Source organism: Odontesthes bonariensis, chromosome 9 (genome assembly GCF_027942865.1).
Source record: "Odontesthes bonariensis isolate fOdoBon6 chromosome 9, fOdoBon6.hap1, whole genome shotgun sequence".
NCBI classification, from domain to species: Eukaryota; Metazoa; Chordata; class Actinopteri; order Atheriniformes; family Atherinopsidae; genus Odontesthes; species Odontesthes bonariensis.
Window position 1 is genome coordinate 19013645 of NC_134514.1, and position 22984 is coordinate 19036628.

Genomic DNA, 22984 nt, shown 5'->3' on the forward strand with positions numbered 1-22984 from the left:
CACACAGATGCTGATTTTCTTCTTTTATTATATCGCAAACAATAATGACATCCAGGTATATTGTTAAAGTTTGCTGTGTGAAGAGTGAAACCATAGTGGCGAAACATCACAAACTCTCCTGTGGGAGCTTGCTGTGCAGTCTGAAGCCCTCGGCTGTGGTTCACAGGCAGCTTATAGAGAACAGAGGGACTCGGGGTCGGGGGGAAATGACCCACAGACAGCCGTGGCCTGCCAACGGACCACAGCAGCACAGGGATTGTTTTGGACCTGCGAATGGCAAAAAGGGGAATTTCTTCCAAAACTTGCATAAAACAGCAGCAGCAGCTGTGTTTTTTCAATTGTTTTACCACTGATTATTAAAAAATAAACAGAACACACATCATCCTGACCTCGTTAACCCTCTTCCTCGAGGGTAATAGTTTGGAATTTACATGTTATGGGCTGGCATGTCATAGCGTGATCCTGAGACGACTCTTCTCATGTTCACAGGTCGGTCAGCGTTTGAGCAACAAAGAGGCTGACTTCGAGATAAACCAGATTGTACGGACAAATGTCTCCATTTTTGGCTTCAGCTAGAACATTTAACACACTGGCATTCTTCATTAGCCGTGCCAAATTGAACTACAAAATGAACCGCTTCTTTCCGTACCCCAAAGCCTTTGCCTCGGACGTTTAGACAGAGAGAATAGCTTGGAGAGGGAAAGAAAAAAAAAGACCTAAGTGGGCACACGTCAAAGGGAGACATCGGTAAAATTCCCTGAAAGAGAAGAGTTCTCTTTTGGGGCATCCTAGTCTGCCACAATCCCATTGCATTTACAAAAGAAGGAGGCTGTTAAACCTCCTTCAAAAAGCATCACACACAACATATCAGCCTCTCTACAAACCAGACAACAGAGCTGCCTGAACTCAACAAGCCAGCCAGCGACCAAAGACACTGTCATGTAAAAAGAAAAGAAAGAAAAAAAAGCAGTTTTGGATACACACTTGCTCGCTTTTTTGTCTGTAAGAGGATCAATACAGAACTCATCCAACTCTCAGCAAAAAGGCATAGAAGCACTTTTCCCAATTGTTTTTAATCCAGACTTTCTTGACGCAAACCAATGAATCCGATACGAAGGCTTTGAGTTTTTAGAAGAATGCGTTCCGACAGCTCTGCCTCTGGATGCAGGTTTACATGCAGCGGTGCTACATCAACAGGTCACGTTAGGCTCACAGTAGCCACTAGCAAGAGCTTGAGCAGCAGATCACCACATCCAGTACACACAGGAAAGAGGAAAACTTGGCAAAGAAGCTAAGATAAGAAGTTAAGCAGTGGAATTCTTCATTAGCTGAGAACTGCATTGGAATGAGAAGGCTAATCAGAAATGATAAGTTTATGCTTTGTATCAACATCATTAAACTTTTACGTTATCTCTGATCGCCATTCGACGACCAAAAATTTAGTGAAAACAGGGATGTGCAAGATTCACGAAGCACCTTGTCAGGTACAGTCAGAGGCAAGATGTTTCATTAGTTTTTGTCCTGCAGGGGAAGGAACGGTCGTTTGTACAGCGTGGACTGGTTCACGTCTACGCTCGAGTCTCCGTTTTACAGTCGCAGCTCCGCCGAGTTCGGAGGCTGAACGACTGAGGAGAGCCACTCAGCAGACGAGTGTGCGGTGGTGTGTGGGGTTAATCTGCAGAGATCCTCCGTTTACGGCGAGGAGCTCTCATCACACGCCTACAGCAGAGCACCTGGCACGTCTGTAGCTAGCTTTTCCTCATTGGACCTCATCCGGTTCCTTCTGTAGTGCGATAATACAAAACCGCCAAATTCCATAATAACAGGCTAAATGTACAGTTTCTATTTCTTTTTTTTTCTTTTTATTTTTTACAGAAAAGGGTATTTTCTCAAAAACCGTTTTTATTCTGCAGAACATACTCAGAAATAAGAGATCTTTGCACATCCCAGAAACGAAACCCGGAGGGCTCACTTCGACTCCTCGTCTTGCCTTTAAGTTTCTCTTCAGTAGCTTCATTTCAAGCGAGTCTTTTGTGGGGGTTTTTGTTTTTTTTCTTTCAGCGGCGCCGTGGGACCACCGAGCATCCTCAAACCTCAGATTTCCTGTGCTCACACGTCTGCCGTAGCCGAGCGGTGACGGGACGTGGAGTGGACAGATTATCCAGCTCAGAAACGAGTCTAACATGAGGTCACAGGAAATCATCTCCTGAAGCGAGCCACACCCACGTCTAAAGCACCCCGGGTGCTCACCGACAGTCAAACTTACCTGCTCGCCACGTCAGGCTTCTTGTAAAAAGCTGAGCGCACATGCTCACAAAGCCACTTATATTTCAAGAGATAATTTATCTTCCACCAAGGAAGTTGTTCATGTGCCGCCACGGCAAGAGTACAAAGCCGTTCAAGCCCCCCGGGTCAAAGGACAACAGTTTGAAACATTCGTATATACAGCCATTAAAATATTACCTAGTTCCACATGAAGAGAAATGGTATGCACACTTGAGAAGTGATGTTATAAAGCTACAGATTATCTCAATAACAAAGCCCCACAGACATCTCATCGCATCACATCTGCTTTTCCGGCCTTATTTCTCAAACGCGTCACCGAGCTCGGCACCAACAGACTACGACAGTGAAGGAGAGGAATAACAGAGAAGAAGAAAAGAAGAAAAACTAAATAAAAAAATAGACAAAATAAATCTTACACATAAAGACACTGTCATTTCTTAAATTATCGGTTTTTAGTGCCCTAACGTTTTACACCCAGTCAAAAACATCTGCCTTCTGTTGGTCGGTAAGGCTGCGTGACAGACGCTCAGCCCCGTGTTAAACCTATTGGTACTTCTAGACAACGTTATGTAAATTTACAGTATACAATTTTGGATTACCATGCAAGAATACTTTTTTTTGTGTAACATTTAATAGCTCATCTACATCCAGGAATAATTTACACAGAAGGACAAAATTTATTGGACCAGAGAGCGCGATGGGTAAATAACCAGGGTGGTGGTGAGTGCAGCCGGAGGAGCCGAAGATGTGCGGGGGGGTGAGGGAGGTGGGATGAAAGGGAGGGTGGGATGGCAGGAGGGGGTGCGGGATCCAGAGGAGAGCCTGGGTGATCGAGGTGGTGGTCCAGTCCTCCCAAGGTCAAAATCAGCGACACTCCCACACTTTTACCGTTTGATCTACGCTCCCGGTGACCACGAAAGGAGCAGCCTTGTGGAAATCTGCAAAACAGATAAAAGACCGTCACATCAAAGGACAAAATGATGATCAGAAGAATCAAGTTATCAAGGTCACGTGACATCTGTCTTAAAGGATCACTGATGCTGGGCATGTGCGATGGCCTCCACCTGAGCTACAAAGAGCCCCGTCACCACTGACAGGAACTGTGTGGCTCTGATGGCGCAGAGAGGAACAAGCTCCATCAACATCCAGGAGGATCCGCTAGTTATTGGTTGTTGCTCGGTTCAAGTTGTAAATGCAACAAACTTTAAAAAATTCTTTTTTTTTTTTTTTTTTTTTAAAGACTGACTATATCAACAATTTTGAACACATGGGACACTAAAAACGCAACTTTGCAGATGGCATTACACAGGCAGATGTCCTCTTCCTGAGCTAGAGAAAGAAAATGGTGACACGTCACTGATTCGTTAGGAGTAAGACTGAGAGCACGCTCTCAGCGTTGTCCAACATGTCTGATAACAGCCCGATCTGCAGAGAAGCTGCTGTAACGAAGAGAGGGGAGACGGGAAAATCCCCTTGTGTGTGTCTACCCCTTCTAAAACCAGAGACCCTCAGGACGCCGTCTGCTAAAGCAGCACCTCAGGAGTCCAGCTGGTCAAACAACAACGAGGACTTACCCAGAGAGGTAACAAAGTGTTCGTGGGCACCCAGGGTTTTCATGCAGCGCTTGTTCTTGTAGTCCCAGATCCTTAGGGTCTTGTCATCTGCACAGGACACAATGAACTTGCCCCCTGGGTGGAAAAGAATCCCACGCACCCAGTTGTCATGTCCAACCTGTGAAGACATAAGTCGCCGATGGATGAGCAACCCGATTCGTCCAAAATTTCCCCCGCGAGACAAAAAAAAAATGGCTCCATAAATGCTGCTAACGTGAACGCTGGTCCTCACCAAAGTCATAAGGCACATGCCAGTGCTAACGTCCCACATCTTGATGGTTTTGTCTCTGGAACCAGACAGCAGGAACGGACCGGGCTTACCACTCTTCTTGCTCTGATGAAACACAAAGAAGGAAACAACAACACAATGTCAGTAATGTGTGCAATTCAACATTTTTTCTTTGTGCAACTTTACGCTCGGACAACATCGCATTCATCAGGAAAAGAAGCTTTTTTTCTATCAAACATGGCAGAATAAGGTCCTGTTTAAACACCATCGCTCCATTTAACCTAAAGTGAATTACAACCTCAGTCCAGTTCAGTGAGAAACAAAAACAGCAGCAAACACTTGTTAGACTGCAACAGAGAAATATTTCAGTCTGTCAAGGCTACAATTGAACACGTCAAAGATCACTAGGCATGATGGGCTGACTGTAGGCCGTGTGGTTCCTCCGCCTGTGTATGGGCGCGCCTTCCTAATTTCGAGCGGCTTGCTTCACATGGCCGTCAGTCTGAGCAGCGATGCTTCAAACGCACGGACATCGCTACGCATGTGGGGACAGAACACACCCATCATCATCTGATAGTGTGAGAATTCATCAGCATGTCTTGGGACACGGCCATGAGTTTCCCCAGCTAGGTGCGCTTCTACTCGAGGAAGCCCACGGGCTCCGTCAGCACGCTTTGTGAGTGACTGACGGCGCATGGCTCCTGATTACCATCAGGGATCGTGTTGTTTGTTAAAGTCATTCAAATGTGTTTCGAGCTGCACCAATTTGCCACCGCTGACAGTTAATTATCACACTTTAACTGATCTCATACTTTATTCTCCACCTGATAAAAGTTTTCCAAATGGACGTCATCAAGCACACTAAACAGAACCGGTACATGCACCTGGCCCTTTACCTCAGAGCCTGTGGCTTCTAAGATGGTGGGATAGGCGCTCTCTGGTGCCCACGAGATGCACTCCACCACGTGTTCATGCTCCCGCAGCTCGGCCTTGCAGTCTTTGGAGGCCACGACCCACACGCGAACCGTCTGGTCGTTGGAGCAGCTGGCTAACAGTGTGCCGTCCTGGTTGGGTCGCACCATACGGACCCACTCCCTGTGGCCTGTGAAGGTCTTCACACAATATCTAACGCACCAAAAAATACATCAGACTGTCAGAGTGGATCTAATGAGGGAAAACACAACATCGTGCTTGAAGTAAAAAAAAACAACAAAAAAAAAAACACTGTGGCTTTGGAGTTTATTCATACCCAGTTGCCACCTCCCACATTTTCATGGTTTTGTCCCTCGAGGCAGAAACGATGTGATCGCCGTTGGGCATGATGGCTACAGATGAAACATTGTGGTCATGTCCTGCAAAAACAGAGAACAAAAACATCTCAGTAAGCTCAGGACCATGAGCAGAACTAACCAACAAAACATTTCAAGCTGGTGTCAAATGGAATTCAAGCCTTTCAGATGACACCCACATGATCCATTAAAATCGTTGCTCTTTTACTTTAACCTCCAGAATCAGTCACAATTTTAATGTCTTCAACACCCGACGGTGCAAAAACGATGGGTTTGGTCATAATTAGCCAATTAAGTGACTAGCCGGGCAGCCAATTTGCTTGTGCTCCTCTTGTTCCGTTGAGAATAAGAGATGCCTAATTACCAAGACACTGGGCCATATTTAAACTGCTAAAAAGACAAAGACAACAGTGAGCACGCTCTGAAAGGCGAGCTTAACCGTGCGTGTGTGTGTCTGTGCACTTCCACATGCCACAAGGTTGTAATAATAGGTGGCAGCTACACAGTAACGTGCGATTTGGTGCTGAAGAGGGTAATTAAACTGCTGTCCAAATCAGCACTAATCTACCCCACCAGTTGGCCATGAGGGCTTTTTTTTTTTTTTTTTTTGTCTATTTAAGATGTTTAAAAGGAGTCACGGATTAAAAGAAAAGGAGGAAAGGTTAAGCAACTGAATTAGAAGTGAGATTTAAAGAAAATACGGGATGGAGGAGAGAAATGATAGGGAACAAAACTCAACAGCAGGCTCGGACCGACTGGTTTTAGTCAGTGATCTGTGCACGAGCCAACACCCTCACACCTCCACCTCACCTAAAAAGGTGTGTCTGCTTGCACAGAATGTGCAACTCTAGCATAGCATTGTTAATATTCATGCAAGTCCGCTTCACAGGCGCACATTAACGGGCACGAGTTGAGCTTTCAGTCGCAAAATAACATAAGCAGAAGGGTTTGAGGGAACTGCCACCATTTATTTAGCAGTGAAAGTGTAAAACAGTGTTTAAGGACCGTTTCAGTGACTATTAAATGTAACTCAGACTCTGAAGACGGTGTGTTGGAGCTGCTTTTCAGGGTCAGTGAGCTGGAGCTTCATTGAACTCACTGAACGCGGACAACAAACAAACAGCGTTTGAACCACCTGAACACCGTCAGTGTGAGCGCACTCACGTACAGCACACAGCTAAAGGCTGCTTCATCTTCTTACCATGCATGGTCCTGATGCACTCGAAGCCTTGGAAGTCCCACAGTTTGATAGTCATGTCTGCAGAGCAGGACGCCAGCAGCTTGCCAGTCTGGTCGAATGAGATGTCCTGCACGGAGTCTGTGTGGCCTTTCAGTGTGCGCTCAAAGTCTCCCGTCTCATAGTCCCACACCTGAAGAACAAAGAATATTCTATCGTCATCTTCATATCAAACTGCACCCCTTTTCTGAAGCCCACCACATTACCCACATCATTCTCAGCCGAGCAGTCTGACGGCGAGAAGAGAAAACATCGAGCTCGTCCTGACAAAGAAACATTCACAGTTCACCCACAATCATTGTTTTGTGGTAATTAGACAACCTTTGTATTTTTAATTACAACATATGCAATAAATTACAGCTCTAAATGCTGATTGTTGCTATGGTTACGACTGATAAAACCAGGAGACAGTTTAGAGTGCCGAGTGTGGCTCTGCCAGTTGGAGTGAAGACGGTAGTAAGCCATGAAAAGCTGTTGAGTCTGTGCTTTGAGCAGGCAGACGGTTTGTCACGGAGGGATAAACCCTCCTTGGCCCCTCTCTTGGGGTGAGGGGATTTTGGGCAGATTGTGACAGGAGACCTCAACCCTCACCTCCCCCCATCCTTGAAGTGCCTTCGCTGTGCTCCAAAGGAAGCTACAGATGGTCATGAGGAACAAGTGCAGGGGGAGAATATGTCTGTACCAGCTTCATCAGGGAGGACACTTTACATTATTCATTAGCAGCATCTGAAGCTCAAAAAAATGCATTAACTTGTAACGCAACACTGATATTCTGCAGGCAGTCACAGAAAAACTAAGTTAAATCTTTTGTTTGCTTTCTGTCAGCGAAGGCGCTCTCCATCTTTGTCATTTTAAAGGCTCAAACTTTGCATGTGTTATGAAGTGAACACTGAGTCTAAGACACTGAGACGTGTCTTACAGCTCCACACCCCGGAACAGACGATTGGTTTTTAATTTGTCCTGTTTGATGACTAAAAAGGTTCAAAAAGGATTTGGTTTAGTCAGTAACCCTGTAAACTGTAAACATCCTGCATTCTTTAAAGGCAGGACAAATATCAGGAGGACTCGGGGTGAAAAGGGGAGAACCTGCAGCTAAGTCTTTACACTTCTGGATACTTTTACTGTGTTAAAGTGGAGCAGGTAACGGACGCATGATCAGTTCTTATGAGCTGACTCAACTACATTACCACAAATACCGAATCAATGAAAGCAAATATGGGGCACAATGTTAGCCGTCTCAAACCGATTGTTTGGTCGGCAGGCCCTCCACATGCTGAAGTGTCCTTGGGCAAGACACAGAATCCCAAACTGTCTCCAATATGCTCATCAGTGTCTTATTTTAGAGATCAAAGTGAAAATATAAAGAATAAGAAGAGCTGGATGAGTGCTGACGAATGAGCTGCTCAGTGTCGAGTGCCTTGTAGAAACTAAACACGGTTAAAAGCACATGTGGATCACATCGAGACAACCTCTCATATACAGATAACACACACACAAGTTAAAGAGACAGTTACACTTTTACAGCTCAACAGTAATTACTTTAACAAATCAGCTGATACCAACACCGCGCAGGGAACACAACCTCGGCAGCTGTCCGTCCTTTCTGCAGTGCATCATGACGCAAAGCAAACACAAGCATTGATGAGACTGAGGTGGGTTTACAGGTCGTTATGAGTCGACCAATAACCCAAAAGCTCTCCTGGCTGGAACCAATTACTTTAAAAAAATCACATAACCCCAAACAAAAGAGCTAATTATTTCTTCTAGACTGTTTTTGTAGCATCACACAAACAAGAAACGATGCGTTTCATAGTCTTGGATAAGCTTGAATAAAAACAGTCAATTTAGCCGTTCCTTCCTCTTTTATGTCTCTACGCTAAGCTGAGCAGCTACTGGTTCCTAGACGAGAGCATATTAACAGACACTTAAGTCCGATTATGTGGCTAGGCAGCCTAAATGGTGATAATGATCCTCAATGAAAGCAGACAAGCTTCTTACTCTGTGCCCGAGTGTGAAGAGCACAGGGTCTACCCTACACTATTCAGGAGAAAAGTGGGACAGAGAGAGAGTCGGGCCGGGCTAAAGAGAGATGAATCAACAAGGAAAAGATGAGCAGAAAAGCGGGGCTGAATTGTTCATTTTAAACCCAAACCTGGCTGCTCCTCTGGGATGTACAGCTGCTGGCGGCCTGTCCCGGTGGGACAAATAAGCAAACACTTTAAGTCGAAGATAGATGGGGGTGGATGCTGAGAGGAAAAGGCAGACTCTGCCAAAAATGTGGAGAGGATCCCCTGCTGTGCGAGTGTAGCTGACGAGGACACGTACCAGTGTCTGTTATTGCTTCATGAATAAAATATACTTAACAAATAGCTCAGTGGAGTATTGGCATTGTGCAGGGAAACAGTGAAGAGATGCTGCTGCAAAAATAGCCCTGAGGCAGATCAGTTTATATATGTGTAATCCAGGGCGTATATAAAGGAGACTTAGAGGGAAGTGGAGCGTAAGAGGAAAAACAACCCAGCAGCAAAGAGCGATTAACATTCAACACTGACCAAATTATCTGTGGACTAGATCAGATGGCACTAAATTATAAAGACCTCTGTGTATCTTAAGCCTGAATCTTGTTGTCATGCCAACACATGATGCTATACGATCAGCTTTAGCTAAACAGTGGGCATCTTAAGGGGTATACCAGGAAGCCCCAAAATGAGACAAATGTTTGATATCATGGAGACATGCAAAATTAAGAGTGAGCGTTTCACTGAACTGTCGGATTTGTGCAAATATGTCAAACAGACAGCACTGACGCCTTTTCCTCTCAAAGCATCCATCCCCTGAAGACTCACAACCATCTATTAACCATCAGTATTTTTAGCTCTGAGTTTTATAATAAGAAACTTCTTGTACATATGTTACAGTGTTTCCCACAGATGTGAAGGCAATGTGTGGTGGTGGGCCACGGGGGGGCTGTAAAAAATAAAAATTCTTCAAAATAATTCCTTCCTTAATAATTGGTCACACAGAACTTTATTGTAACCATAAGAACCCAGACCCATTTCTACTTAAATGAAAATTAAGGTGCGGCTTATCTGCAGATTTTCACATCTTCATTGTAAACAAATGAATAACATAGCTAATAATAATTACACTGGTCGGACTGTTCAGCTCTGTTTCAGACTGATACCTCCGGTTCAGGCTGGTCCTCATCCTCAACACGCACGTCTCTTTTTCAATCGCGGAAAATATTTTTCAATACTCATCTGGATTGAAGCAGCAAACATTCAGTGTAAAAGTTTAAAAAACCTACTTTATTTGATTCACAGCTGCTAGTGTTTAGACCTCGACAACCCAACTACATTTTTTATTTATTTATTTTTACGACAAACTTGCGACTAGTTAATTTTATAAAGAAGGCGTAATAGCTTGTTTGCTATGGGACGGGACAACATTGTATTAAAAATATAAAATATTTTTATAGGACTTTTTAATGTGTGATTTTATAAAGGTGCACGTGATACCAACCTTTCGTGAATTTCGCCAGCCGTCTTCTTTCGGTTGAGCTAATCTAACGCGACGCTGAAGCTAGCAAGCTTCCAGGGAAGCACGGAGGGGAGGGGCTGTGTGAGTGAGTAGGCTATGCGAGAGAGACGCGTGACTGACAGAGACGAAGGGAGAGCAGGGAAAGGAAACGCAACTTAACGAATACGAGTATTTTTTAAATAGCGTTAAAAAAAAATAATAACGAAACGCAATATGTGGCGGCCGGTGTTTAATCTGCGGCGCACCGCCACGAATTAGTCTATGTGTGGGAAACACTGTGTTACAGAAAAATAGATGAGTTATTGGATTACTGACACCTTCAACCAAAGGACAAACTTATCAGAGAAAGAACCACAACTCTCAGTAAGTGATGGTTGGAAAACCCTCAAAAAGCAGCTCAACATCAGAGCGGCATCTTCACCCTCCAGCAGCACTGACCTTTATTGTTGCATCCTCCGAAGCGGACACCATGACACTGAAGACCGGGTGGAAGATGACACGCGTGACTGGACTGCGGTGGCCACTCAGCGCGTACCTTTCTGGTGGGCGTGGGATCCACTCTTTGGGGTCACGCTTCTGACTTACGGGCCCACCCAAGGTGATCTCTTCTTTAGCTTCATTCAGTTTGGATTCAAGCTCCATCACCTGGGTTAGGGTTAAAGTTTAAAGAGGTTTCACTTTATATGGTTCAACTCTGTTCAAGGCTCCCTTTCAACAAATTACACATTTACAGTCTTTTTCAGCATCAACCGCAGTAATGTCACGAACCATTCACAAGACTTTAATCCCCACAAGCATTCTTTGAACAGGAGAAACCCACAAACCTTCTTTTGTAATCTGATGACTGAGGTCCATTTCTTTTCCAAAAGACCAGCATACTTCTTATCCAATTCTTCATTCTGTGGAGAAAGGAGGGGATATCAGGAAAGAGGAAGCCAATCAAAGTGGTGGGCTCAGCAATAATTAGTGGGGCCTGTAGAATGGGGGCCAGCTGGGGTGGCATGTTGAGGTCTTTGGCTATAGTAAGAACGAACAGGGATTTATTTACACACACCCCTCACAGTCCAAGGCTGGCTGCCAAACACTGTCAACCTACTGTACAATACACACACACCCGCAAACTACACATTCATCCTCGTCCTAATCCTTCTCACTCAAGCTAATCTCCTGAAGAAAGGCTTAGGCAGCTTACCGCCACACAGCCGGTACTGGAGGCAGCGGTGGAAGTTAACTTGTGGCAGTCTTGGCAGATACGAGCTTGATTCCACCTGCAGGCTCATACTTGGACCTGGCCGCTACCCTTTACATAACGAACAAGGCACAAACAGCCCGCTGCTGATGGCCAAGGAAAGCAATTATGCAGAAACATGTTTCTCTTTACTTTTATGATCAAATATGAACGGACATGTCAATATTTACCCGCTTTACTCTACTCTCTCATATTCAGATTATTATTATTTAAGGTAAATAAACAAAACTTCAAAGGTGAAACGCAAAAGAAAGATATTTCTGGCATTTTTGTTCGAAATGTTCAAATTATGACTGAACTATTTATGTCAAGCGACCAATTAAAGGCAAATGTAGGTACAATTTTATAAGGTCTCCATCCCGGATGAGTAGGAAACTCTTCGAGGACATGTGTATCTTACTGTGAGCTTAGTTCTACAATCAATAAAACAGCTCCCGAGCCACCACGTCCGTGCCTTGAGGACCCCCACCAACCACCCCCCAACAGCAAAGGAAGCATGAAAATCCCACACCGACAGACAGCCACGGGTATCAGTGAGGGGGAAAATTAGCGTTGTGTTCCCATTTCACAGCTATTTCCTCAGCCCCAGCTGGAAAACAAAGCAGAAACCCTTGAGGTGTGAAGAGTTTCAGGCAGTATCGATGCCTATATCAAACACCTCTTAATGATAAGAGATGTTTCCTTCGACTAACATGAATTGTGTTTAAAAAAATAAAAAAGAACAAAAAGAACAAAAACAGGACAAAGACGTGCACTGCAGAGAAATGGAGGAGAAAGAAAAACATTGACAGAGATCAGGAAACCCAGTTTGGACACGTATGCGATCGTCTAATCTGCCATCTGCCGGGACGCCAACACAAACAAAGACACACACAACCACACGTGCCAGACTTTGCGCAGTCTGCCAACCTATTGGCTGTGGATAATGTGCACATATGTGTGTTTGACTGTGCATGCAGGTATGTGCATTTTCTGTCCCAAGTCAAGAAATAAAAAAAATAAATGAATAAAAAAAGTAGAGCATGACTTCTATTAATTATTCCCACCAGTTTAAAGAACCTGGCAACCTTAAAGTGCTACTTAAGTAGGCACAAAAGGTCAAGGTGAAGAGCATTTCATTCACCGAGAGATAAGGAGAATCAGTAATGAATGTCCAACAATGAGGCCTTCGGAAAATGGAGCCAAAATCCACTTTGTTGTTCTGCAAGGTCCTATTAAGACGTGCGCGTGAGTGCTAAAACCCAACAGAGTGCACCGATCGCTCTGTGCCATTCATCCATTATTCAGCCTGCTTCCAAAGGGCTGCCACATGGAGAGCGACAGGGAGAGAAGCGGATGAAGACCCGGAGGTTGGGTGTCTGGGTGTCACATGAAGGCGAGGTGAAAAAACAGTACTATGAGAGGGGAGGAACAGCAAGTAAGCTCAAGAGAAGCCTCAGATAAGGAAAAAAAAGGAAAGAAAAGAAAAATAATCTGAAATAATTGTCTGTCAATGCGAAGTAGAGCTTCTCAAATGTTTGCTGCACATGACAGCCAAAAACATGTTTTACCCCAAATTGGAGGCAGCTGTGTTCATCATTCTTTCTTCCTTACCGTCTGCCTGCTGGGGCGGACCAAAAACCACCTCATGTATAAACAATCAGATTCAACAGCACTGAAAAGTCTTCATTGTGACCGTTTGGTTAAAAATCAACTTCTCACTGCTTTACTCCAACAGAACAGTAAAACAAGCATCATGACCGTAACCCTGGACAATACTGAGTAAGTGACAAAGGGAAAAGTGTAAGGAATATGGTTCAAAGGCTTCCTCACATATATCTACTCAAGTATTCTAGGAACAGGAAAGTACAATGATAACAGTAAGAATGATGAAATACCACCCCACCCCCCCCAAATCAGATGAGGTGCAGGTGCTCCTGGTCACAGCAAGGAACATGTTGACTAAAATGAGAAATCAAGACATGCTGTGTGTAGAAATTGGTCTGATTGGCTGGGCGGGCGTGTGCATCAACCCTTAATCAACTCACATTATCTAATTCGGCCTCCTTCTTGAAGGTGGAATATGCTTCTTCATATCCATTGGAACGTAGATAATCAGCTATCGCTCGATTTCTGAAAGAGACAAAGAGGAACCATAATTAGTTCTCTTGATTAGCAGACAAGATAGCAGTTAAGCTGCCATGAGAAACGATGTGCGTAATGTACATGCATTGAAAAGAATAAAACAAAGACTAAAAATTAGCATGTTCAGGAAAGGTGCCAGACAAAGATGTAAAATTAACACGCTTTTCGCACAGTCAAACTGTTATCACACCATACAATAAAAATGCTTTGCATGCATAAATTCAGTCCAACACTTGGCATCATCTATAACGACCAACCTTTACTGCTTTCACTCGCGCACACACACACACACACACACACACACACAGCCTCCTCCACCCATCTGACACAAATTGAGAGCACATCTGTCTCACTTCTATAACGAGCTCTTGTTGCTGTGGGCAAATAATTGGAGTGGACCACTCCCCATGGTGTAGATATGGGGAAAATGAGAACCAGTGTACGTCCAACCATCACCTACTTAAACACATAAAGAAAGGCAGACAAATCATGGGACAGACAGTAGAATATCTGTGAACCCTGAAAGCTTTTGGCCACTGATACTATTGTGAATGTCGGGCTTGAGTTTACAGAATAGCACGAGCAGATATTCAGATATACTCGGCTTGTCTTTTCAGACAGCCGACACAAAGGTGGGGGACATTACCAGCGGTAAGAAGCAGACCGACTATTTCAAATATGTGAAGATAGATGAGCAGATAGGGCAGACAATAGAACGGTCAGGGAGAGCTGAAAGCCAAGAGAGGGGAAGCTGCCTTCACTCTTCCCGTTTTTGTCTCCCGAGCTGCCACACACACACACACACACACACACGTCTGGTTTACGGCTGCAGAATCAGCAGCAGTTCAATTTACCAACAGTTATTAATGAGGTTCAAGTCACAAAGTCTCAACAGTTCAGGCTTTTATTTTCTATCCAATTAGTTTCTCATGAGGATGCAGAAAAGTGAATTATTTATTGTACCTCTTCTATTTTTTTCCCCCCAAACCAAGATTTTCCACTTTGTGTGCACGCGTTTCATGTGCTGTGGTAATTCTACTTATGTAAAATACTTTATTTTCACCATCAACTCTGAACTCATCAATAAAACAAAATGAATGAAGTAGGATTGGTGTTGTTGGAGAACATCTTACCAAATAAATTAAGTTTTGTAAAGCCAAATACACAGAGACTTTTATAAAGATGAAGGGATGTTGTTGTCGACTGGAGTCAAATGCAAAGGTCTTTCTATTCTTGGGTTTTTCACACCATGCTGCATTTTGATTCAGGAAAAAAATACTACTGCAAACACACTCCACTACACCAGAAACGTTTGCTCGACTAAGTATTCAATATCTGGTTCCAACATTGAGATATTGATCTTTAGACTCAGCACATTAGAAGGTTGCAGCATACAAACGGTCAGGAATAATGTGGACAAACTTACACAGAGTCTCATGATCAAAAAACAAGGTCTGCAGGGTTGAGTTTATCGTCACCACACTGATTAAACTTAAGCATTCATTCAACACCAGTTGTGAAAATGTTCTGCAGCCTTTTTTAAGAGTAATTTATAAATGTGTAATTAAAACTAAAGTTTCCATGATATAATGATTCCATCATTGCTTCTGTCGGTTGGATGCACCTTCGGTTTTACACACAACAATAATGAATGAGGTCAGACACTGAATTTCAGAGTGCCAGATAGAAATATTCTTTCCCTCTTACACTAACAATATTTTATGGGCCTCCTGTGTTCTTGCACACCATTAAAGCCAGAAGCTGCCAGACAAGCTGTCAGGCAGGCAATGCTTTGAGGTGCCAATATGTAGGGGGTGGGGGGGCACAATCTGTCAGCCCAGCCTGTGCCCTCTCAGAGAGTATTTAGAAGAAACACCCCCCCCCCCCCCCCCCCCCCTTCTTCCTCTGAGCACCTGAATCCTCAAGACAACAGGAGCAGGCCTTATTACAGCTCAAGGTTAGCAGGAGGTTATCTACTCCTTTGACAGCCTGCTGCAGGTCTTGAAAAACAATGAGGAGGGCCGAGGTGTGCTAGCAAGTCCCAGAAAGTGCACAAACAGATGGAGGAAACTGCAGCACGGAGGAAGCCTTGATGTGGCTGTAGCGTGTGCTTATAAGCTGATGTGTTTCCACCACCATCAACAAGAAAGTTGACCAGAGTACAAAACATTACAGAGACGAGCATTGTACTCAATGTGAGGTTCATAACCAACCTTCTAGATCATTTTATAAGTTAGCCCCACGGGGCTGTGTGTCTACGTTAATACTGGGAAATTATATTGTGTTTTTATGTCAGATGCACATGTCAACGAAACAGGCGCACAGAAATCAGGGCTACTTTACGCCTCAAGACAGAAGCTAAAAGCAGCGCAAAGTACAAGAGTTACAGTACTGAGGACTCGACCCGTTCCTTACACTGGATGTGTCAGACAGGCGAGGCATAAATCAACATGCAGTTTTCTACAGGCAAGAGAAAAAGAGAAGAACAAAAATCAGGTGTTGACTAACGGCGACAGAAGAAGAGAAAACCAGCTGGTTCCCATGGTTACTAACAGCCCACAGCTAGATGATGTGATCAAGATGAAGAGAAAGAGGGCAGGGGCGAGTGCATGGACAGAGGACGGGTGGAGGAGAAGAAAAGGAACAAAAGGAACATGCTCTCTCTGCATCGTGAACTATTACAGTCCACAATGTCTACAAACCCGCAACATCTGTTAAAAGGGCAAGTAATCTCATGTCTGCAAGTCACGTGTGGGTGACATCAGTGATGATCCATTAGATCTCTGGTACAGATGTGTTCCTGTGTGCTTTATAAAAGCTTCAAGTGAGGAAGGAAAGCAGTGACTCAAAAAGAGACACAGATGAGATGGAGAAGCATGATCTCATCGTCCTTAGAAGACAGTGAGTCAGCTATCAGCACATCAGCTCCTCAATGGTTGCTGCTCTGTGATCGCACACTTTCACAGAAGAAACACGCTCTCAACCTCTTAACAGACCTCCGTACATTCTGTGCTACTGCCTCCATTTAACAAAACATGTAACCATGTCAAAACTGGGATCAACTGTATGTGGTTACAGCTGGATTATCAACAGTTTATTGTTTTATAATTGATTACATCCAATCAGTATGACCATTATAACATTTGTGTTAAAGGAGCCATGGCATGAAATTTTCACTTTTTAAGGTTGTTTAACATTAATATGAGTTTCCGTAGTCTGCCTGCGGTCCCCCAGTGGCTAAAAATGACGATAGACCTAAACCACGCACTGGAAATTATTCTCCGCCTTTGGTAATGTGACCATGCAGGTGGCCTGATCGGGAAAGCTGCCTCATGTGACGTCGAGGTTATTTCCCCCCAGAGCCAATATATGGCTATGCCAAAACTGCCTTCCCCCCCCACAGCTCTTTGGGCAGCTTATTGCTCTGTACATGGATGTAAAAAATCTGTTTAGAGCTCCTGCATCAGAACCTCTAAAGAGCCAGTGGACAGATTTTGTTTTTTCTGGGAAAGTGACGACAGAACCGAAGAGATTTGTGTATGTGTGCGCCAAACATTTCACCGACGAATGTTTCCAGAACTTGGGCCAATACCGAGCTGGCCTTGCCGAACGTCTGAAAATTAACCCTGGATCAGTACCAACTCTCTTTGGCCCAACTACAGACCTCGGACAAGTAAGTAATTTAACGCTCTATAATTGTGTTGCTTTCCTGTATGAACAGTATAGTTACATAGCTTGTTACCACAAGAAAGTGTCTGTATCGTTAGCTATGCAGCTAATAGCATCAGGTATGCGTGTCATGTTAGCAAGCTCTTATCTCTGTCAACTGGGCGGTTGGAGGTGTTTGCATGCCCATGAGATGGTTAGCTCGCTCATTTTAGACCAAAACCCCCTACTTCAAGCTTCCTGAAGAAGAATGAATCTGCAAATTCAGTGCATTTCATCAGGATAATGATTCATTCATGGTTCCAGAGTCAAAACGGTCAGTCTGTCTGTGTCGTTAGCTCTGCAGCTAATAGCTCAGTCACTGTCGCTAATGTAACGGTAAATAGCATGAGGTATGCGAGTGGACACCTCATTTACTGCAACGCGAGTGTTGTGTACTTATTTGTTGTTTTGATAGCTGCCCTACTGTTGGTGTTATGGCGCGCACGATATCTGCCTTTCCCCTGATGGAAATGACTCGCGCTACGTGCATCTTTGCAAACCAGAGCAATCAGCTGAGAATGTCAAAATCCTCACTCTTGCTTTCCCCTTCACGCACGCCTTTTTTGTCGTCTTGCTGTGTCTTGTGTAGCACTTGCTTGATGTTTGACTGTGTTAGGAAAGTTGTTCACTAACTAGTTCATCATATTGTCAAAGTAAGCTCATTTCAAAAGGTTTCGCTAGTTTTAGTCGCTAGCATCTTTGCGCCGCCTTTCTCCTCCTAATTTGGATTTAAAGCTGCAGACCCTAAACAGCTCATTCTGAGGATCCTAAGAAAAACTCATTTTTGGGACTGGCTGTAATTCTGCACCAAGGCAAAATTTTGGGGGAAAAAAACTCAGATACAGTATTAGGGGACCACTAAAGCCTATAAAAATATATAAAAGCCTCCATTTATTTTCAGGCCATGGCTCCTTTAAATTATAAATATTTATCTGTTGGATGCCACATTAGCAAAAGCATTTCCTGATGAGAAAACGTTTCAAATAAAGTTTTATATTTTAATGTTAAAAGCATCCAAGGATTCAATGTCTAAATGCCAACCGACAGTTCAAAAAGCATTGCACAGATAAGCGTGAGATTACTGACATTATCGTTTTATTACAGATTTATTGACGAACCAACAGGGCACAAAAATCCATCAATGCCAGACGCCATTTTGTTACCACACCACTTACGATACATTCAACAAAAACGCGGGGTACACAGCCGCCAGACCACATCATTTCCTCTACAATATATCTGACACGAGGAACATTGTAACCAGACGATGTATGCATGGGCCTCTTCAGGCAGCTAATAAATGTTTAACAGAAAGTAGCTGAACTCTACAGACTCTAAAGAGTCCCCTGATGCAGGTTAAAATTCCCCTTCCTATGGAGTATTTTATGAGTCTAGGTTTTTCTTCGAGCAGATAGCGTAAACCTTCTCCGTGCTCAGTCTGACAACTATATAACTACATCTCAGTGAGATTTTCTAGCAGCTCCATTATGCTCCAAAAAGGTTTCAGGTTTGTCTGTGGGATGATGACCAGTCTGTTGTGATGCAACCACCACTTCTGCTCGGTGCACTTATTCAAGCAGCAAAACCACCATTTTCTGGTATGGGACAGATGAAAGTTAATTTCTTCACTTCCAGAGTCAAAGGCCCCATCCACACGTAGCCGGGTATCTGCTAAAACGAATATATTTTTCTACGTTTGGACCCGTCATCCACATGAAAACGCATAAAAACACATCGTAAACGAATGTTTTTAAAAACTCCGGGCAAAGTGAAGATTTTTGAAAACTCCGTTTATGCAGCTGCGTGTAGACAGAGATAACCGGAGTTTTGCGTTTTCGAACGTCACAATATGCGCCAAAACAACAACAAATCTGCTTTAAAGTCTAAAGTGCGACCTTTGTTTACTGAAGAAGCATGGATGCCTTGAGAACTGTGGTGGTTATTATTGTGCAGGCGCTGTTACTGCCTTGATTTTACACGCCCTAGTCGTACTCCCAGAGGAATGGCGTGACAATTTTTGTGTGAACAGAAAAATACCCTCAATTATTTACATTTTCCTTCTGAGCTCTGTCATGTGATGGGTATAACGGGGAAAGTCCTTCACAAACCGAACATCTCTGCACACATTCCATGAGCTTGCCAGAAAGAACAAACCAGATAGAAAGCTGGCAATATGTAAAATGAAGAACCACGTTAGCCATTTTCACCTTCAGCTAACATCTAAAACCCAAAGAAAACACAGCTACCCCAATTAATACCGACAACGATACTCACTGCACGACAGCCCCTTCCAGATCGAAACGCAGTAGAAACGCTCATTACTATCACACAACTAGGTTTAGCAACTTTTAAACCGCTTTTCTGAACCTTTATGCACCTTTCTTTGCAAAAAAGCATCATGAGAGAAATGTGGCCTCTTGAGCCAGCTTTGATAACTCAGATTTCAGTCGGTCTAACGCGTACTCAGTCATTTCAAAAGTCCAGTTTTAGTTCGACTAGCAGAAAATGAGGGCTAATGATATGCATATCGTTAGCACGTGGATTTGCACCTCTATCAAACAAAAAAAACTGATTAACTGGCACATCGACAACACTCCAACTTAATCTTACACTCGCTTTTATCAAAAATAAACCAGTGCTAGTGCATAAATATTCAGTGTGAAACCAACACAGCGAAGCAGATGCAGCATGAAGAAAACTAGGCTAATAGATAATGTACCAACCAGCTGATACCTCCAAGGAGAACTTAATTCAAACTAAAATCATATGACAGGATCGTGTAACTACACAGTTACAAATAGATCACTGTGAGAAGTGATGACCATTGTGACATTTTTCTTGCTTGACTGATACCGAAAATCCCCGCGGCCTTTGTTACTGAGACATGAAGCATGTCACCTGAGGACAGTCGCCACACGATCAGATTTTTCTTTGAAGAAGAAAGAAGTAGAAATGCCCTTTACTTGATTTACAACTTCTATTCAAAGCAAAGCCTCTAAAGAGCTGATCATTATAAAGGCCATCCACTTTTCACGTGAAACAGGCGAGTAGCAGAAGAAGAAAAATAGTCAGTTTGCCTTCACAAATGTTCGGATCACTCCAGAGGAGATCAAATATTAAGCTCAGGGAAAACTTCAAAGGGGAACCAAACCAGAGACATTATAAAAGGATTCAGAGAAAAGAAAAGGTCCTGCCATCACCATCTTTTTACCAGGTCTGGGCTTAACACAACATTCACTATTCTTCATTATGAAGCCTGTATGTGTGTGTTCAGGCATGAAAAATACACAACACACAGGGTGTGTGGCATATAAACAGTTTCTGTCACATGGTGATGAAGGAGCTTTATTGACAAGAGTCAAATTCAAGTGTACCCTCCTTAATCCTGTGAGGCTACACATAATCAGCCTTTGGTTAAAAAACATGCGAGACCAGGTTTCAAATCATACATAAAGAAAGAGCAAATAAGGGTAATTTCGACCGAATTTCTACTGGGATAAGACAGTAACATTCGTTTGATTTCAGGCAAAGTGGAAAATGGAGATACAGAACTTCTTGCTTAATAAGTGATAATCATAACAGGGATTTAAGGGTTAAATGAGAATAAAGCTGCAAGCTATTGTTTCCTCATTCTTGTTCACTGAGAACAAAAACGCATCCCATTTTTACTCCAACTGATCAGAGCCGTTACAGTTCTGCCAATTAACATTTCAGTTGGTCTACAATAAACACACCTGTTTTCTTAGACATAAAGACTGACATAAAAAGCAAACGGCTGGGAAACCAGTGAGTGGGTGTGAAGAGGAATAAAATCTGAGTGCAAACAAATAAAACACAATCAGAAACATATTGCAAACTGATATATGCAACAGTTCCAGGGTTTTACAGTCAGCAGACGGTCTTCTCTTCTGGTTCTTCTTTTTTTTTTTTTAAATGGGGGACAGTGAATGATTGATATGGCAAAATGGTCCAGATAACAGGAACTGCTACTATGCCAGTCCATCTGTGTGTACGTCCTGGGGCAAAATCAGATCTGTACTGCTAAGAGACCATGTTCAGAACGCTGAGCACCAGCAGAAAGGCTGGGGATAAGACCATACAAAGTGTTCGTGTTTGCTGCTAACAAAGGCATCCACAGGACACACCCAAAACACTCAAGTCATGGTCAGAAAAATGCAAAAAGTGCAATTACATTCGGAAGAGAACCTTTGGCCTAAATTGACGAACAATTTTAATTGTCAATGCAATCGGAGTCAAAAATGTATGTCTGAAGGATAAAGAATTGGACAAACTCATCTGAAGTTCAAACCAAGGCCATTTTTTAAAGATAGACAACAGCATTGTCAGTCGACCCAGCTTTATTTTATAGACCCACTGAACACTTTTGATGCATATGTCCTGTCTGAACAGAATCGTGGATGTCAGGACACCATTGGTTTGAGTGGGGGATCCTTTCGGGGGCAAAGGGCATTAACCCTGCCCAATATCTCTTAATTCACTATTGAGTTGTCAGTAATTTACCCAACACCACACGCTGCTAGCTCTACAACCACGGTTCAATCATGTTCTTAACCTGTTTGTATTAACGTCCTCTGGGAGAGGAGCTGGAACAGGCAGCTTATAACCTGGAGGTTTTTCATTATCATCCGTTATCGTCAAAATAAACAGAGATCACCTCAGAGAGGGCATGATGCGCCATGGCATCCTCCTCATGACAAATCTGACAAAAGCCCTCTGCTTCCTCTTATTATTGCCACATCTTTTCTGTTCATTACGAACAGACATTGGGAGTAAATTATGGATCTCATTATAGATCGTTGCTGATGAAAGTACAAAGTAGTCACACACAAGAAAAATGAATAAATCCGCACTGATAACGTATCATAACTGTATTGCATCTCTACGAATTGTGATCCAATTGTGAGACGCACGCGCTTATACACCAGTACAGTAAATGAAAGAACTGATTTGGAGTCTCGGTCACTGAATGAAACTGCCGTAACATTCTGGGGGAAATCCCACATCTGTCTCGTGAACAGCATAAGTCTCCCACAGGTTCACAGGCACCTGCTTTGTGTTATATCCCTTTCTGATTATGGTGTCATACAATTTCTTGTTTGACAAAATGAAACACGAGTCATTGTGTCAGACTGTTCAGCTTGTGAGGAAGAGTATGGACCAATCAGAAGTCGGGTATTTGAGCAGGTAAACAAAATATCTGCTGTGGAACACTGGGACTGATTAGTGAATATGTAAAGTAGCTTTCACAGCCGTGGCCGTCTCCAAATCACATGAACAATCTCGTTGACTAAGAAACGATGCTGCTGAGGGGATTTTCTTTGTGCAGCAGACAGAAAGTCCAAAGGCAAAGGCCCATTTGCACAAGGGTGCCTCCAGGTCTTTCAGGGGAGCGCAGAGTTTGTGTTCTTGCATCTATTTTTACAACATGCTGCCAGGGATAAGTCCCCTGACCCTGCAAACAAACACAAATGTGCTTTCATTGGATAAAACAGGCAAAAATAGAGTTGTTGTGAGGATGCTGTGCAGACAAAGCATCTGACTGTGTTGCTGACAAAATCCAGTTCAGGTGACAGATTATCAGGATATGCTTACTAAATACTCTCTGTCAAAGATGCAGGTCAATAACTTCTGGGAGATAAAAGAAAAAAAAAAAAACACACAAGGGAGGATTAAATGTATTATCTTGTT

The 22984-nt window shown here is 43.3% G+C and overlaps 1 protein-coding gene across 2 annotated transcripts in view; it reads right to left on the reverse strand.

The window, feature by feature from the left end:
- Nucleotides 1–10: 10 nt before the first annotated feature.
- The window catches only part of pafah1b1a (platelet-activating factor acetylhydrolase 1b, regulatory subunit 1a), a 31459-nt gene continuing 8485 nt past the window's right edge, over nucleotides 11–22984 (reverse strand). For both annotated transcript variants that reach the window (XM_075473515.1, XM_075473516.1), the window contains 9 exons: nucleotides 13471–13555; nucleotides 11019–11093; nucleotides 10633–10839; nucleotides 6619–6787; nucleotides 5378–5480; nucleotides 5025–5253; nucleotides 4132–4233; nucleotides 3861–4017; nucleotides 11–3224 (listed from right to left, as the gene is read on the reverse strand). In XM_075473515.1, coding sequence (XP_075329630.1) covers nucleotides 3151–3224; nucleotides 3861–4017; nucleotides 4132–4233; nucleotides 5025–5253; nucleotides 5378–5480; nucleotides 6619–6787; nucleotides 10633–10839; nucleotides 11019–11093; nucleotides 13471–13555 — 1201 coding nt within the window. In that variant the 3' untranslated portion in view covers nucleotides 11–3150. The remainder of the gene's footprint in view (nucleotides 3225–3860; nucleotides 4018–4131; nucleotides 4234–5024; nucleotides 5254–5377; nucleotides 5481–6618; nucleotides 6788–10632; nucleotides 10840–11018; nucleotides 11094–13470; nucleotides 13556–22984) is intronic.